Genomic DNA, 15834 nt, shown 5'->3' on the forward strand with positions numbered 1-15834 from the left:
CATAAAGGGGGAAAAATATCACTATCTGACATCGTATAACATATTCCATTACACCACAATTAACAAATATGTTCTCATCTGCTCAAACCAAAATCTTCAAAAAAAGAAAAAAAATTATATGAAAGCCCACCTAATTTAAAAAAAAGAAATAAAATATAGTCCAGAAGGGAAAATAATTCTACTAACTAAATCATGTGGAAATAATTTATAAAAGGTCACCAGGACTCTTCAAATTTAACAGAATTGTCAAATATACAACTCCTAACTTTCTCTAAACTAAAACATGGCATAATTTGAGAGAGCCACTGAGTCAAGGGAGGTGGATTACAATCTTTCCATTTAAATAAGATCGCCCTTCTAGCCAGCGATGTAGAAATGGCTACAACCCGATGTGTGGAAGTGGGAAGTCGTCCCAGTTCTGGAACTAGAATTCCTAAAGGAGCAGTTAATGGGTTAGGTTGCAAACTGATATCATTTAAGCTGACAAAGTCTTAAAAATATCTATTCAACATTAGAGGCCATTAGAGAAGCCACTTCTGATTTACATCTATCACAAATAAGACTAATGTTAGAAAAAATATGGTCCAATTAGTCTTTCAACACATGAGCCCGATGTACCACTTTAAACTGAATCAAAGAATCATGAGCACATATTGAAGGGGTATTAACCAATCCAAAGATATTCTCCCATAATTCCTCTGGAAGATGTAGCTGATGTTCCCAGGCCCTTTTAATTTTGTCATTAGAATTTGATTGCAATCTTAATAACTTATAAATGTTACCTTTTTAACTCTTGTGAGAAGGGTTCAAATGAAAAAAAAAAGTATCAACTAAATCCATTTGGTACAATGTTGGAAAGTTAGGCAGTAAAGTATTCAGAAAATTTCTAATTTGCAAGTATCTAAAAAATGTGACTTTCAGATAATTGTGCAAAAGACATTAAACAAATCTGAAAAAGAAACAATTCCTTTAACTTTCCTAAAAGAGAAAGCTTGATCAGTTACAGACGGTTGAAAAAAATAATTAAGAGAAATGGTGCCAGATAAATTAAAATTTTCAAGTAAAGGAACTTCCAAAATTGAAACCAAATTTGTAATGTATGTTTAAATATTGGGTTGAAGGTATGTCTACAAATCTTAAAAAGTATAAAAGGAAGAGCTGGCCCCAATAAAGAGGCCATTGAACACCTCTGCACGGAATTTAATTCCAATTCTACCCAATAAGGGCATTCAAATTTATCAGAATAGTAGATCCTTAAAATAATGAATGTTATCCGCTCAGTAAAAGAATCTAAAATTAGGTAAAGCCAGACCACCATCTTTCTTTAATTTCTGCAAATGGAATTTACTCTATCTGTAATTCCAAATACAAGATATTTTAGAGTTAATATTGTTAAAAATGGATTTTGGAATAAAAACTGAGACTGCTTGAAATAAATACAAGAAATTAGGTAAGATTATTATTTTAATAGCGTTAATATGGTCTAATAAAGCCAATAGAGACCATTTAGAAAGAGATTGTTTCTCATAATCCATCAAAGGAAGAAAGTTAAATTTATATAGATCTTTAAATGTTTCAGTAATTTTAACCCCAAGATAGGTAAAAAGGTCTTTAACCACTCACATGCTGCCTTAATTATTCCCTATGCCATCTGTGGATTGCTTAAGGTGGTATGTGAGTGGAAAGAAAAAGTTTGAGAACCTCTGTTTCAATCATACCTCATTGATTCGTTATGTGCACAGCTTCATAAGTCCAAAGGAAAATATTTCAGTAGCAATTGGGTCTCGAGCAGTGGTCCTCAACCTTCCACCTACCGTCTTCAGCAACCCCTGACCAATCAGAGCACTTATGGCATAAGGATTGCTTAAAGTGGAAGGTGATTTTTTTTTATATAAAAAGGTTGCCCACCCCTGGACTAGATGTTGTGTGACCTGCTGAGTGCTTCCAGCATATTTGTGTACTGAAGTGCATTGGCATTGGTTGCCCAGGGTTAAAACGGTATCAGTAACCTTCCTGTCATATCTGTGAAAAGCATGAAGAAAAAAAATCACAAAATTGATTTATGCCCATTGAAAATTGTGCCAACAACCTCCCTTGTGCGATGCCGACACACGAGATGTTGGCAGCTGAAGCTAAACACCATTTGCGGGAGGAACTCGGTGAGTCAAATGGCATCAGTGGGAGTAAAAAATGATAAATGTTTCAGGCTAGAACCCCCTCATCAAGTCTTGGTTCCAGCCTGAAACATTCACCATTTTCACTGACTGTGTCATACCACTCAATTTCAGGAACACCAAGCATTATTATCAAATTTATATTACAACGAGCATGTACTCATGCAATTTTGACCTCAACCAGCAGCCCTTGTGGGGTCACACACTCTTACACACACTGGTGCATTTTCAAGGCATAAAAGCATTCTCCAAAGAAGGAAGGAGAGTGGTTAGGTACTCTTGAGGAGAACGGGGTGTGCAGAAGACACACAGCTTGTGTAAAGGCACTTCTGATAGGATATTCTAGGGAGGTGTTTGGAAGGGCATGGGTGCCCATTTTGAAAGCCTTCATTTGGGGATCCAACCCCTGCCCTTGCCTCATCTCCACTTCTTTAAATAATGGCTCCAAGTTTTAGATTCTCACACATCTTCTAGACACCTCCCCTCCCCAATCCACTGTCCATCCACATTAGGATCTTTGATATTTCAATCAGGCTGCCTCTCACTTCTCAGAACTTCTCACCATTAAAGGCTTTAGTAAACCTTGACAGAATCGTTTTCTTATTGACATTCTTCCTTTCTTCTCTTTTTAAAATATTGTTATTGATATTTATTCAATAAAAAACTAACAATACTTTAAGATCAGCCATGATCTCGTTGAATGGCGGAGCAGGCTCGAAGGGTCGAATGACTTACTCCTGCTCCTATCTTCTATGTTAATACCATTAGTGCTGGACAACTAGTTAAAGAAGTACATAGAAATTCAGAAGTACAATAGCAGAAACAGAATGATACAATAGAACCTGACAAAAAAAAAAGAAAAATTCCAAACCTTCCCCTAAGCAAGATTGACGGTTGACATTTAAAAACCTCAAGTGGCATAATCTTGGGGGGGAGAGAGAGAGAGATAGAGATAGAGAGAGAGAGAGAGAGAGAGAGAGAGAGAGAGAGAGAGAGAGAGAGAGAGATTACTGTACCAAAATTCTGATTCAACACTAATTCTTGGTCCATAAACAAGCTCACATATCATTTGGAATTTGATATTTGAATCAATAACAGCTACGTGGAGATGCTCAAATCTGCCATGATGAACCAGCCCCGCTCGTTCCGCGTGGTCGGCAGGGCAGTCGCAGCAGAGGTGGCGACGCTCTTCCATCTCTTCCGCTCCACAATGGAAGTTGGCGTGTGCCGTTGAGTCAGCATCCGCGCCGCCCGGCCGCACCGCTAAAAAGCGTGAAGTTTAAATAAACATTCCTGCGGCAACATCAGAGTCTGTGACTCCAGTCTGTTCCCTCGCTCACGTCCAGCATGCTACAACATATCTATTTTTTTCCCAAGTTTATACAAGACATAAGTTCCCTTAACCAGTGTGCATATGTAAGTGAAATATTGCCTTTTCAACTAACCAAAATTCCACGTCTGGCCATAAACAGATAAAATACAATATTGAATGGTATTTAATACAACGTCATCATCACAAATTATCCCATAAAGAGCTATGAAAAGGTTAGGTTTCAATTTTACTTTAAAAATAACCAATAAGAGTTTGAAAAACTTCCTTCCAAAATTTTTCTAAGCTCGGGCAGATCCAGAACATGTGAATTAAAGAGGCATCAGCTGTTTTACATTTGTAACATCGAGGATTTGTGTCTGCATAAAAATGAGACAGTTTAATTTTATACATATGTGCTCTGTGAATTACTTTAAATTACAACAGACAATGCTGCGCACAAAGGGATGTAGTGTTAATCAGTTTAAAAATAGCATTCCAAACCTCATTTGACATTAAAAGGTTCAAATCTTGCTCCCAGGTATTCTTGATTTTAATTAACGAGGCCTATCTTAAATTAGCCACTTTGTCATCAATAAAAGCTATTAAGCCTTTATAAGGAGTTTGTAGTTCAAAAAAATGTATCAAGAATATTCGCCTCGGGAATTCCAGGAATCCGGGATTGAACAAAATGTCTAATTTGTAAATATCTAAAAAAAATGAATTTTAGATCAATTAAATTTCAAAGGATGTAAAATTGTTGTCAATAAAAAGGTCTTTAAAACATTTAATACCCAATCTATGCCACTCATTAAAAGCTTCGTCCTGCAAAGAAGGTTGGAAAAGACGATTGGATATAATTGGGCAATTAAGAGAAAAACTCTGAAATCCAAAAAAAACATCTAAATTGCGCCCATATTCTCAAATTGTGTTTAATGATCAGGTTGTCAGTTAATTTATATAAAGAAGAAGATAGAGGAGACCCTAGAATTGCCAAGAAGGAAATATCCTTAGGAAAATGTAATTATATTTCTACCCATGTAGGGTAGAATCAAGCGAATTAAGAAATAGGATTTAAGAAGAAAAATTGGTATAGATTGGAAAAGATACAAAAATTTAGGTAAGATGTTCATTTCAATCGAATTAATATGACCAATCATGGAAATTGACAAAAGGGACCATCTTGTTAGAGTCAAACATTCTTCCTTAAATTAGGCTTGTGACAAATGCTTTCATTACTTTTGCTATAAATATGAGAATTTATTTTTTTGGTCTACAAAATCCCTGAGGAAATCCCCACTCCCTCATTTTTCATTTTTACCAATAATGCACCATAACTCGGTACTGGCATTGCTTCCCCCCTATTGAGAATGGCTGCTCTAAATTATAAAATTCAAACAAACTAATAAATGAATAAAATATTTTGAATAGGCAAAATGGTAATGGAATATTGTTTTTTGCATCCACTGGATTGGAGAAGAGGGGAGAAAATTATGTTGTTGAGGTACAAAGCCCTAATTAAATCTTGCATGTTTTTAAACATACAGGTTTCCCCCACTATCCGAAAGTAGAGCATTCATATGAAACCTCTCATAAGCCAAAATGGCGTAAAGCGAAGAAGCAATTACCAATACCGGTAGTTTACATGGGAAATTTTTTTGAGCATTCCCAGACCATAAAAAGACCTATCAAATCATACTGGATTCATCTTATACAGCAGTTCCCAAAATTTTCTGGGATACTGCCTCCTTGTCTTCGAGGCCACATCCCTAGCGCCCCCTCTCCCCCCCACACCCACATGCAATGAACACTCTTCTCTTTCTTCTCCCTCCCCCACTCACCTCCAGCCTCTCATTCCTCAGCTGCAGGCCTCTCTCCTTTCGCCCCAGACCTTTCCCTGCTCTCAATCCCCCCCTCGCTCCATCCATCCTTCCTCCTCCTCCCATTCGCAATCAACTCATTAAAAGGCCGAAGCCAAATACAACATTGCAGCCACCAACCGAGGCCAGCTCTCGTGAGACCTCCTTTTTGCCGTTTATTTTGCTCACTACTGCCACCCCAGGAATAGACAGGCCTTCCGGAGACTGCAGCTTTTTGCTCGCCTTTCTTTGTAAAAGTGAAAATCCTCTTCGGATTAGCGAAAATAAGTACTAATGTAGGTCTTTCGTGAAAGAGAAGTGGCGTAAAGCAAACGTTCGAAAAGCAGGGGATACCTGTATTCAGTTCTGAGAATCCCTCCTCGGCAAGAATAATACAGGAGGGATCACAAGAATATCTGCAGGTGGGAGAGTCTAAAGCCTTATTAAATGATCATGATTATAGATTTAATATATAGATTTAGACAGAATGTCCACTATAAAGTTAAACAGTTAGGAGAGACATTACAAATTAACATAGAAATTAGGAGAAGAAGTGGACCACTGGACCCACTGGAATGCTCCATCATAGACAAGATTATAGCTGTTTAGATTATGTCTTTTCTCCATCTTTTCCAACCCACGGTTATGTTTTGCCCCCTTGCTTTTCAATAATCTGTCTAACACTTCCTTAAAAATAGTGTGAGTCTCCACCATCCTTCGAGGAAGAGAGTTTCAAAGAATTATGAAGCAAAGTAGAACTCTATTCCCTGAAATGTGGAAGGTTAAGGGCTGCTGTGATTCAAGTTTAAGATATAGAGATACACCCAAATGAAAGAAACTGTTCGGTGAGTCTTGAACATCAAGACAACATTTTAAAAATTAGAGCCAAACAACTCAAGAGTAAAGTTAGAAAACAATTCCGAGGGAAAAAAGTAACACAAATTTCGACTCTAATTTCGAACAGTAGCTGGTGCGGATTCAATTTTAATATTTCATATTTTCATATGTCACAGAGGCCCAGAATAATTCCACTGCCTCTTTTCCCTCAATCCCATCCACTCCCTGGTCACTCCCTCTTCCTTTCTGCCCTTCAGATTCTCCAATTTATCTAAAATTGAGACAACATACAGACAACAATGAACCTGCATGCAAGAGTGGAGTGAATACACCCAGTCACAGACAGCCTCGGGGGTCAGAATTGAACCTGTGTCACCGGGACTGTGGTAGCCGCTCTACCGACTGTACCCCTGGATGACCAACTGCTCATTCTAAATCTGACATGTCGGAGTTTGCTAAGGAACATGAGGAATAGTACAAGGATGAACCCAGTCCACGGAACAACAATGATCTCTTTGTAAACTGGAACAAGATGGAGGGGATTAAATAGCCTTTAATTAATCCTGCATTGAGGAGTCACGTGATGGAGTAGTGGCCGGTCAGGGAACTCCAGCCCTCTCCGGAAAAGTTTTAAAAAAAACACACAAAACACAAAGGCACAAACATAAAAATTAAAACAAAGTGAAAGAAAAGGTGGGAAGAAAATGGCAGCGAAGAAAGAAAAGTCGAAAGCAACGGGAAGAAGAGAAGAAGAAAGAACGTTGGAAGAAGAAGGTGAAGGCCTTACCTGTCCGAGGAGGCCCGCCGCGGAGAGAGAAGCCCGCTCCCTCAGGTCAGTGGAAGTCCCGAGCTCGGGACTACAATAATGGCTTGCGGAGCCAAGTAAAAGTGCGCAACCGCGCATGCGCGAGGAGTCGCGCATGCGCGATGCGCATTAAAAAAAACACTGACGGGAGGGGGGACCAGCTGAGGAGTCGATCTCCACAGCTGAGAATGACAGCTGCAACACAACAACAGGAAGAGAACATAGAAAATAAAGAGAACAAGAAAGAAGAGAGTAAAAAGAAAACAAGGAAACAACAGGTGATCAACCCAGAGGAAGAAGAAGAAGAACACAGAGAAATGGAAGAAGAAATGAAAGGCAAGACAATGGATATTTTTTTTTAAAGAATATATGGAATCAGTAAAAGAATGGCAATTACAAGAATTTAGTGAAATAAAAAGAAGAATTAAAAGTGCAGAAGAAAAAATGAATAGAATAGAGATGGTCATGTCAGATATAGGAAAAAGAGTGGACAAGGTGGAAGAACGAGAAACAGCCGTAGAAATGGAAGTAGAGGACTTAAAAAAGAAATTAGAAGAATCTAATAAAAAAGTTAAAGAGACACAAGAGCTGTTAGCTCAGAAGATAGATATAATGGAAAATTATAATAGAAGAAATAATATAAAGATAGTGGGCCTTAAGGAAGATGAAGGAAGCAAGAATATGAGAGAATTTATAAAAGATTGGATCCCCAGGGTCCTAGGAAGACCAGAATTACAGGAAGAAATGGAAATAGAAAGGGCACATAGAACACTTGCCCCTAAACCACAGCCACAACAAACACCAAGATCCATTTTAGTAAAATTCCTAAGATATACAACGAGAGAAAATATATTGGAGAAAGCAATGAAGAAAATAAGAGAAGACAAAAAGTCAATGGAATACAAAGGTCAAAAAAAAATTTTCTATCCAGACATAAGTTTTGAACTCCTAAAGAAGAGAAAAGAGTTTAATACAGCAAAAGCGATCCTATGGAAAAAAGGATATAAATTTATGCTAAAGTACCCAGCGGTACTTAAAATAGTTATTCCAGGGCAGCAAAACAGACTATTCTCGGATCCGGAGGAAGCACGAAAATTTGCAGAACAACTACAAGACAGACAGAGAGATGAAGACATGTAACGAGAGCAAAAGTGACCACGAACTATATGTATATGTGTATATGTTGTGTGTATGTATATATGTGCGTACATGAGTGTATCCGTATTTAAAGGAAAATATATAGAGTATAGATAAGAATTAATAAGGGAAAGAAAGGTAAGAGAGGAAGTAAGGAGGGAATTAAGAGAGTGACCTTTGTTATATATGAAAATTAAAATCTTTTCTGGGGGGGCTGGGTGGGGAGGAGTTACGGTCACTGCAAAATCAGTTGACGCTTGCGAGTGAATTCGCAAATCCAAATGGAGAGAGGAGATGTGGTTGCCCGACAAGGGATAAAGGGCAACTCAGGAAGGGGAGGGAATAGTGGGGTTAAAGAAATTTTAGATAGGAGAATAAGGGAAATGTTTGATGTTTTAGAAATGTTGTCTTATAAAGTGTTCAAAACAAGAAAGCAGAAATGGATAAGAAGGAAAGGTGATGATGAGGAAACAGAAAGGAAAGATAAACAAAGTATGAAATGGCTATGTTGAACTATATGACTTTAAATATTAACGGAATACATAACCAAATTAAAAGGAAGAAACTGCTAAATTTACTGAAAAAAGAAAAAATTGATATAGCATTCGTGCAAGAAATACATTTAACTGAAATGGAGCACAAGAAATTAAAGAGAGATTGGGTAGGACACGTAACAGCAGCATCATATAATTTAAAAGCTAGAGGAGTAGCTATATTAATCAGTAAAAATGTACCAATTAAAATAGAAGAGGAAATAATAGATCCAGCAGGGAGATATGTAATGATAAAATGTCAGATATATTCAGAGTTTTGGAATTTACTCAATGTATATTCACCTAACGAAGAAGATCAAAAATTTATGCAAGATATTATTTTGAAGATAGCAGACACGCAAGGGAACATACTAATAGGAGGGGATTTCAACCTTAATTTGGATTCAAACATGGATAAAACTGGGAAAAAAATTAACAGAAAGAACAAAGTAACCAAATTTATAATTAAATCATGCAAGAAATGCAACTTTTGGATATATGGAGGAAACAACACCCAAAGGAAAAGGAATATTCATATTATTCGGGTAGACATAAAACATACTCAAGAATAGACCTATTCCTGTTATCAGCTCACATGCAAGACAGAGTAAGAAAAACAGAATATAAAGCTAGAATATTATCGGACCACTCACCCCTGGTATTGACAATAGAGTTAGAGGACATCCCTCCAAGAATGTATAGATGGAGATTAAACTCCATGCTACTTAAAAGGCAGGATTTTAGAGAATTAATTGAAAGACAAATTAAAATGTACTTTGAAATAAATACGGAATCAGTGAAAGGTAAGTTTATACTATGGGATGCAATGAAAGCGTTCATCAGAGGACAAATAATAAGTTATGTAACTAAGATGAAGAAGGACTACAATCAGGAAACAGAGCAGTTGGAAAGGGAAATAGTAAATATAGAAAAAGAATTAGCAATGAAGGAAGATACAACTAAAAGAAGAGAATTGGCAGATAAAAAAATAAAATATGAAACACTACAAACATATAAGGTGGAGAAGAACATAATGAAGACAAAACAGAAATATTATGAACTAGGAGAAAAAATGCACAAAATTCTAGTGTGGCAGCTTAAGACAGAACAAGCTAAGAAAATGGTATTGGCATCAAGGAAAAAAGACAAACAAATCACATATAATCCAACGGAGATTAAAGAAAACTTCAGAGAATTCTACGAACAATTATACCAAACTGAAAACGAAGGGAAAGAAGACAAAATAGATGAATTTTTAACTAAAATTGAACTACCAAAATTACAAATAGAGAAACAAAATAAATTAACAGAACCTTTGAAATAGTAGAAATACAAGAGATAATAAAAAAAACTACCAAATAATAAAACACCAGGAGAGGATGGATTCCCAATAGAATTCTATAAAACATTTAAAGATTTATTAATTCCTCCCCTCCTGGAAGTAATCAACCAGATTGATAAAACACAAAGCTTACCAGATTCATGCAAAACAGCAATAATTACAGTAAGACAGGGAAAGATCCACTCGCACCAGCGTCATATAGACCAATATCTTTACTTAACACAGATTATAAGATAATAGCTAAACTATTAGCAAACAGATTAGCCGACTATATACCAAAAATAGTAAATCTAGTAAATCTAATCCTGCATTCGGATTGGATAGGTCTTAGTGTATTTCTAATGATCCTGGAGCTCTGCAAACCACTGACTGTAGTTGTGAATCTGTAGGAGTACCATAAATTAACAATATATTTTATTGTACTGCTGTCATTTCAATTAATTTGTGAATAGATTACTTTTTTAACTCATGCCCGCTGGTTATTGTCACCAATATTGGTGAAAAGTTCACATTAGTCCAGCTTGTTTTCTAACTTACATCTCAGATAGAGTAAAGCCCCTGGTATCTGGAACCTATGGGGATTAGTTGATGCCAGATAAGTGTATTTGTCTGGTTGCTTGAGATTTACACTTACAATGCTTAACTAAGAATAAACAGTTTAAAAGACAAATACTTAGACCGAACAAACTTCACTTGCATGAATATATAAACTTAAAACATTTTATTTTCTGTCACATTGTTTGAAAACATTTAACCGTCCCTGCATCTGCAGGTTCATCGCCCTCCAGCAAGATACCCGAAAGATGAACAATAACATCATATTCACCCCCCCACCCCCACCACCCCGCCTTCACCCAAGTTTACAGATAAAGCCTTTGACCGGATTATTAAGTAGAGATAAGGAGAGTCACCCAATCAGCAAGCACACTGGGGGAAAACAATTTAAAATAAATCAACCTTCTTGGTAGGCTTCCTTTATTTCTCTTAATTGTTGGTTGGTTCTTGAAGCGAGAATTTCAATCAATGCATTTTCATTTGTGCCAGGACCCTGTACAAGATTAAATCAAAAGAAATTTCAAGTTAGAACAAGTCGGGGCAATTCGACTATTCCTGGTTCTGTGTGTCCTTTTCCCGTTATCATCAATCTCTGGATGAGAAGGTTTGCAGACTCTTTCACTGCTGTGTAATGTGCCTGATTAAAGTTGGTAGGAATATAAGGGCCCTGGAAAAAGTAGGAAAAAGTATGATTTAGTGTGAATGTGTTGATGACTTTGATTAAGGTAATGAGCCACGTGTTGACCAAAGACTGAAGCTCATCACATTTCTAAGAATCAGGACATGTACAAGAAAATTAAAAATGTAGCCAGAATATTATATTTGTCTGACAGTTCAAAAAAGCAGACTGTGGAATCTTTGAATCCCTAAGACAAAGGAGGCAATTTCATCATTCGATCTACCTCAGTTCCTCCAATGTCTGGAGTCAGTGTCTATTGTCCCTGAGTAACTGTCATTCAGCTACCTTATCAATATGGTGAACCCCCCCCCCCCTCCTATTTTTGTGGTTATTCTTTTCCTCTTTCCACTAATTTATCCAAGTCCAGCAAGCCAGTATATCCAGGAAAAGGAAAACAAAAATGACTTATTTGGTTTGTCTTTAAGACTCAGATACGTTGGAATGTTCAGCCAAAGTGTCAATAGATCATTTATATCTTTAACGTGCAGACACACGCACACCCACACAAACACCCCCACCCACACACACATCACACACACATACCCACAAACACACACACCCACTCCCACACCAACATCAACACACACACACTCCCACATCAACACACACACCCACCCACACCCACATGCACACACACCCACACAAACACCCCCACCCACAAACACACACTCACCCTCACACAAACACCCCCACCCACACACTCCCACTCACCCACACCTACACGCAAACACCCCCACCCACACACTCCCACCCACATGCACACACCCACACAAACACCCCACCCACAAACACACACACTCCCACACCCACATGCACACCTACACACACCCACACCCATCCACATACATGCCTACACCCACCCACACTTACACACACATACACCCACACCCACACATCTATACCTTAACGTGACCATTAGATAAATTTGCCTCAGCGTCCTTTAGCTCAAAATTTTCACACAGGGCCTGCTGAAAATTCAGGCATGTGACATCAGAGGAAAATAATGGTGGACGCCACAGTTGTGAACATCATGGAACCACAGGGAGGTACAACATGGAAGCAGGCCCTTCAATCTTTTGAGCCCATGGTGACCATCTGCCATCCACTTACACTTCTTAACCTGGACATAAATAGGAGAATTAAAGATGAAGATTTCAATGCCAAATCAGAATAGAGAAGGAATTAAGGAAAAAAGTATATAAAAAAATAAGAGAAAGAAAATGGAAGGGGACATTATATAAAAAAAAAGTAATTGTTAAAAGTTAAACAAGAAGATCTGCAGACGTTGGGGTCAAGTGCGATACACAAAGGGGCCGGAGGAACTCAGCTGGTCACACAGGGTCCAAAGGAAGTAAAGGGTGACCAATGTTTTGGGACTGAGCCCTTCGTCAGGTACGAGGCGCCTGAATAAAAGGGCAGATGGAAGGGAGGAGAGGAGAGGAGGGAGGAAAGGGCAGGGGGAAGAGCAACAGGCTCACCTCTGAGGTTATAGGTGGATCCAGGTGGGAGGCTGGAAGCTGAGGTGATAGGGAAGGAAAGGGAGAGAGGGTGGCAAGCTGGAGGAAAGGTAGAGAGAGAAACTCTGGGAGAAATTAGAGGCCGATGTTGTCGCCATCTGGATGGAGGGTGCCGAGATGGAATATAAGGTGTTGTTCCTCCAAATTGCAGGTAGCCTCAGTTTGGTAGTGCATGAGGGCCATTCACGGAGATGTCGGTGTAGCAATGGTGTGTGGAATTGAAATAGTTGGCCGCTGGGAGATCTTGCTGTTGCAGTAGACCTTCTCAACCTTGTTCTTTCCATTCACATCCCACTTTAAGTAACCCTTTTGCCATTGGTGTTCTGTGATTAGTAAGGGATTGCTTAAGTTGGTATGTGGGGGGAAAGAAAAAGGTTGAAAACACCTCTTTAAATCGTACCTCATGGACTCGTTATGTGTATGGTTTAATAACTCCAAAGAAAATGGGCCAATGACAATTTTTCTCAAGTAAAAATGTGATTAGTAAGGGATTGCTTAAGGTGGTATGTGAGTGGGAAGGGAACATTGAGAATCTCTGCTCTAGACCCAATTGTTACTGAAATATTTTACTTGAGAAAAATTGTCATTGGCTCATTTCCTTTGGAGTTATTAAACCATACACATAACGAGTCCATGAGGTACGATTTAAAGAGGTGTTTTCAACCTTTTTCTTTCCCCCCCACATACCACCTTAAGCAATCCCTTGCTAATCACAGAGCACCGATGGCAGAGGGATTACTTAAGGTGGTATGTGAGTGGAAAGAAAAAGGTTGAAAATCACTGCAGTAGACAGAGCAAAAGCGCACAATGAAACAATCTCCCAGTCTACGTCTCTTCTCTCTGCTGTAGAGGAGGCCACATCGGGAGCACTGGATAAAATAAATGGCCCCTGCAAATTACTTCACTTGGAAGGACTGTTTAGGGTCCTGAATGGTGGTGAGGAGGCAAGTGTAGCACTCCCTGCGGTCACAGGGGTCAGTATAAAGGGGGTGATTGGTGGAGAGGGGAGGAGTGGAAGATAATGTCCCAGAGGGAGTGATCCTGACAGAAAGTGGAGAGGGGAGGGGCGATGAATATAAGTCAGGTGGTGGGATCATGTTGTAGGTGACAGAAATGTGTAGGTCCCAGAAATTTGAAAATCTGAAGCAACTTTGCCGGTTTGGTTATTTTGACGCAGTGCACTAATTCGAGGGAACAGATTGCAAAAGGGGAAAATGGGCATCACATTTATCAAGGGAACCCACTGTTGCATTGAAATGCCTGATGCAGTGTACAGTCAGTCATGCAAATCTGGGGACAATTGCATGTCCGGATTAGCGAAGAACAGATATGCAGGAGGGTTATGGTTTATCATACCAAGCTTTCTATTATATTTGCTTTAATCAATTGAATATTGATGTGTCTGCATAAGGGCAGTAAATTTGCCATCTCAGCTTCTAACCAAGCAGGCAAATTGAATCTAGTTTTAACTTTGAAGGTTTACCTGACACCTTAAATAAGGGATTAAAACAAATTAGAAACAAGAATATAATATTCTTTCTCTGCCTAAATTCAGGAATCACTTGAACCAAAGCTGCAGATGCTAAAATCTTGAACAAACAAATTGCAGGTTTTAGTGTTCCAGTTAACACAACGCTACTACAGCGCCTGTGACCTGGGTTCGAATCCAGCATTGTCTGGAAGGAGTTTGTACATTCTCCCCGTGCGTGGGTTTTCTCTGGCTACTCCTGTTACCTCCCACCCTCCAAAACGTAAGGGGTATATTAATTGGGCGTAATTGGGCAGCAAGGATTTTAGAGACCAGAAGGGTCTTCTACCGTTCTGCATTTTTTAAAATGTAAAATAAATTAAACTCAGCAGGTCAGACGGCATTTCTTTTCCGAAATGGTTTGTTAACGTTGTGGGCCTGATCCCTTTATGAAGAGTGAGATAGAATGGGTGAAATGTCATACATAACACATATTGAAAGGATGCAGTAGGATATCGATCGGTTGCAAAAATGAGCAGAGAACTGGCAGATGGATTTTAATCCAGACAAGTGTAAGATGTTGCACTTTGAAAGGTAAATGTGGGGGGGCGTGGAAAGATGGCGTAAGGATCAGACGTGCCTTCCAGTCCTCTCCTGACTCTATCTTATTGTTTTGTCTAGAAATGCCCGTTAAAATTCTTTAAAAGTTTAGATAATTTCAGTGCTGTTAATTTAACTTATGATGGTACAATTGGTAGAAAAGAGAAAAAAAAAACAACAACAGATCATCAAAAAATTACATTTTCCAAAAGTTCAAGTTTTGGAGCCTACCTACAGGAAAGACACCGGGACTCAGCGTGAAATGGATCCCAGGAGAGAGGTACAGTGTTCGGATGCAGAGCTCTATGTTACATCGGTAGAGCCCCCTAAAGAGGGCGCCAAACAGCCTTTAGAACAAAGAGTTACTCAGGTTCGCACATGTGCAGTAGCATCTAACGGCAATGTTATGAATGAACCGCTTGTAGTATCATCAGCTGAAGTATTACCAGCTGAAACACCGGCTGGGGAAAGGCATTTGTCAACTGTAGTGGTGACGCTGCAAACTGCACCTCTTGAGATGGAAGAACCTATACAACTTGATGTACTGGGAGAACTTAATATATTATGGACACTGGGGAAAACCCCGGCCAGCGTCCTCCAGTCATTGCTGGAGAGGCTGTGGCTGGGGTTTCCACACGCAATCATAATGCAAGGAAGGCAACCAGAATGAAGGAAGGAACAAAAGATCCTTTGGTTATGCAGAAGAAGCAGGAATCTGTTGAGCCAGAATCTCTTCCAATTGAAAAGATTCTTGTGAATCTTGAATCTAAATTATCTTATACAATGCAGGGATTATCCAAGATTATGACTGAACTTGGTACTAGGTTTAATACCCTGGTGAAAATACATTCTCAACAGATGGCTGAGTTTGGAGCTTTTAAGCTTGAAGTGTGAGATAAATTTAATTCGTGTGAAGAAGATATAGACGAAATACGGGATCAAGTTCTTGATGTGACCAAAATGGTTGAAGACTTACAAACTCAAAATAAAAATTTGGTGAAAAAGATTGATTATTTGGA

At 38.7% G+C, this 15834-nt stretch overlaps 1 protein-coding gene across 12 annotated transcripts in view; it reads right to left on the bottom strand.

Annotated features, from left to right (window-relative positions):
- LOC138758187 (annexin A3-like) overlaps positions 1-15834 on the bottom strand; it is a 127565-nt gene that overhangs the window by 43107 nt on the left and 68624 nt on the right. For all 12 annotated transcript variants that reach the window (XM_069926755.1, XM_069926760.1, XM_069926757.1 and 9 more), the window contains one exon: positions 10954-11044. In XM_069926755.1, coding sequence (XP_069782856.1) covers positions 10954-11044 — 91 coding nt within the window. The remainder of the gene's footprint in view (positions 1-10953; positions 11045-15834) is intronic.

This window comes from Narcine bancroftii, chromosome 3 (genome assembly GCF_036971445.1).
Source record: "Narcine bancroftii isolate sNarBan1 chromosome 3, sNarBan1.hap1, whole genome shotgun sequence".
NCBI classification, from domain to species: domain Eukaryota; kingdom Metazoa; phylum Chordata; class Chondrichthyes; order Torpediniformes; family Narcinidae; genus Narcine; species Narcine bancroftii.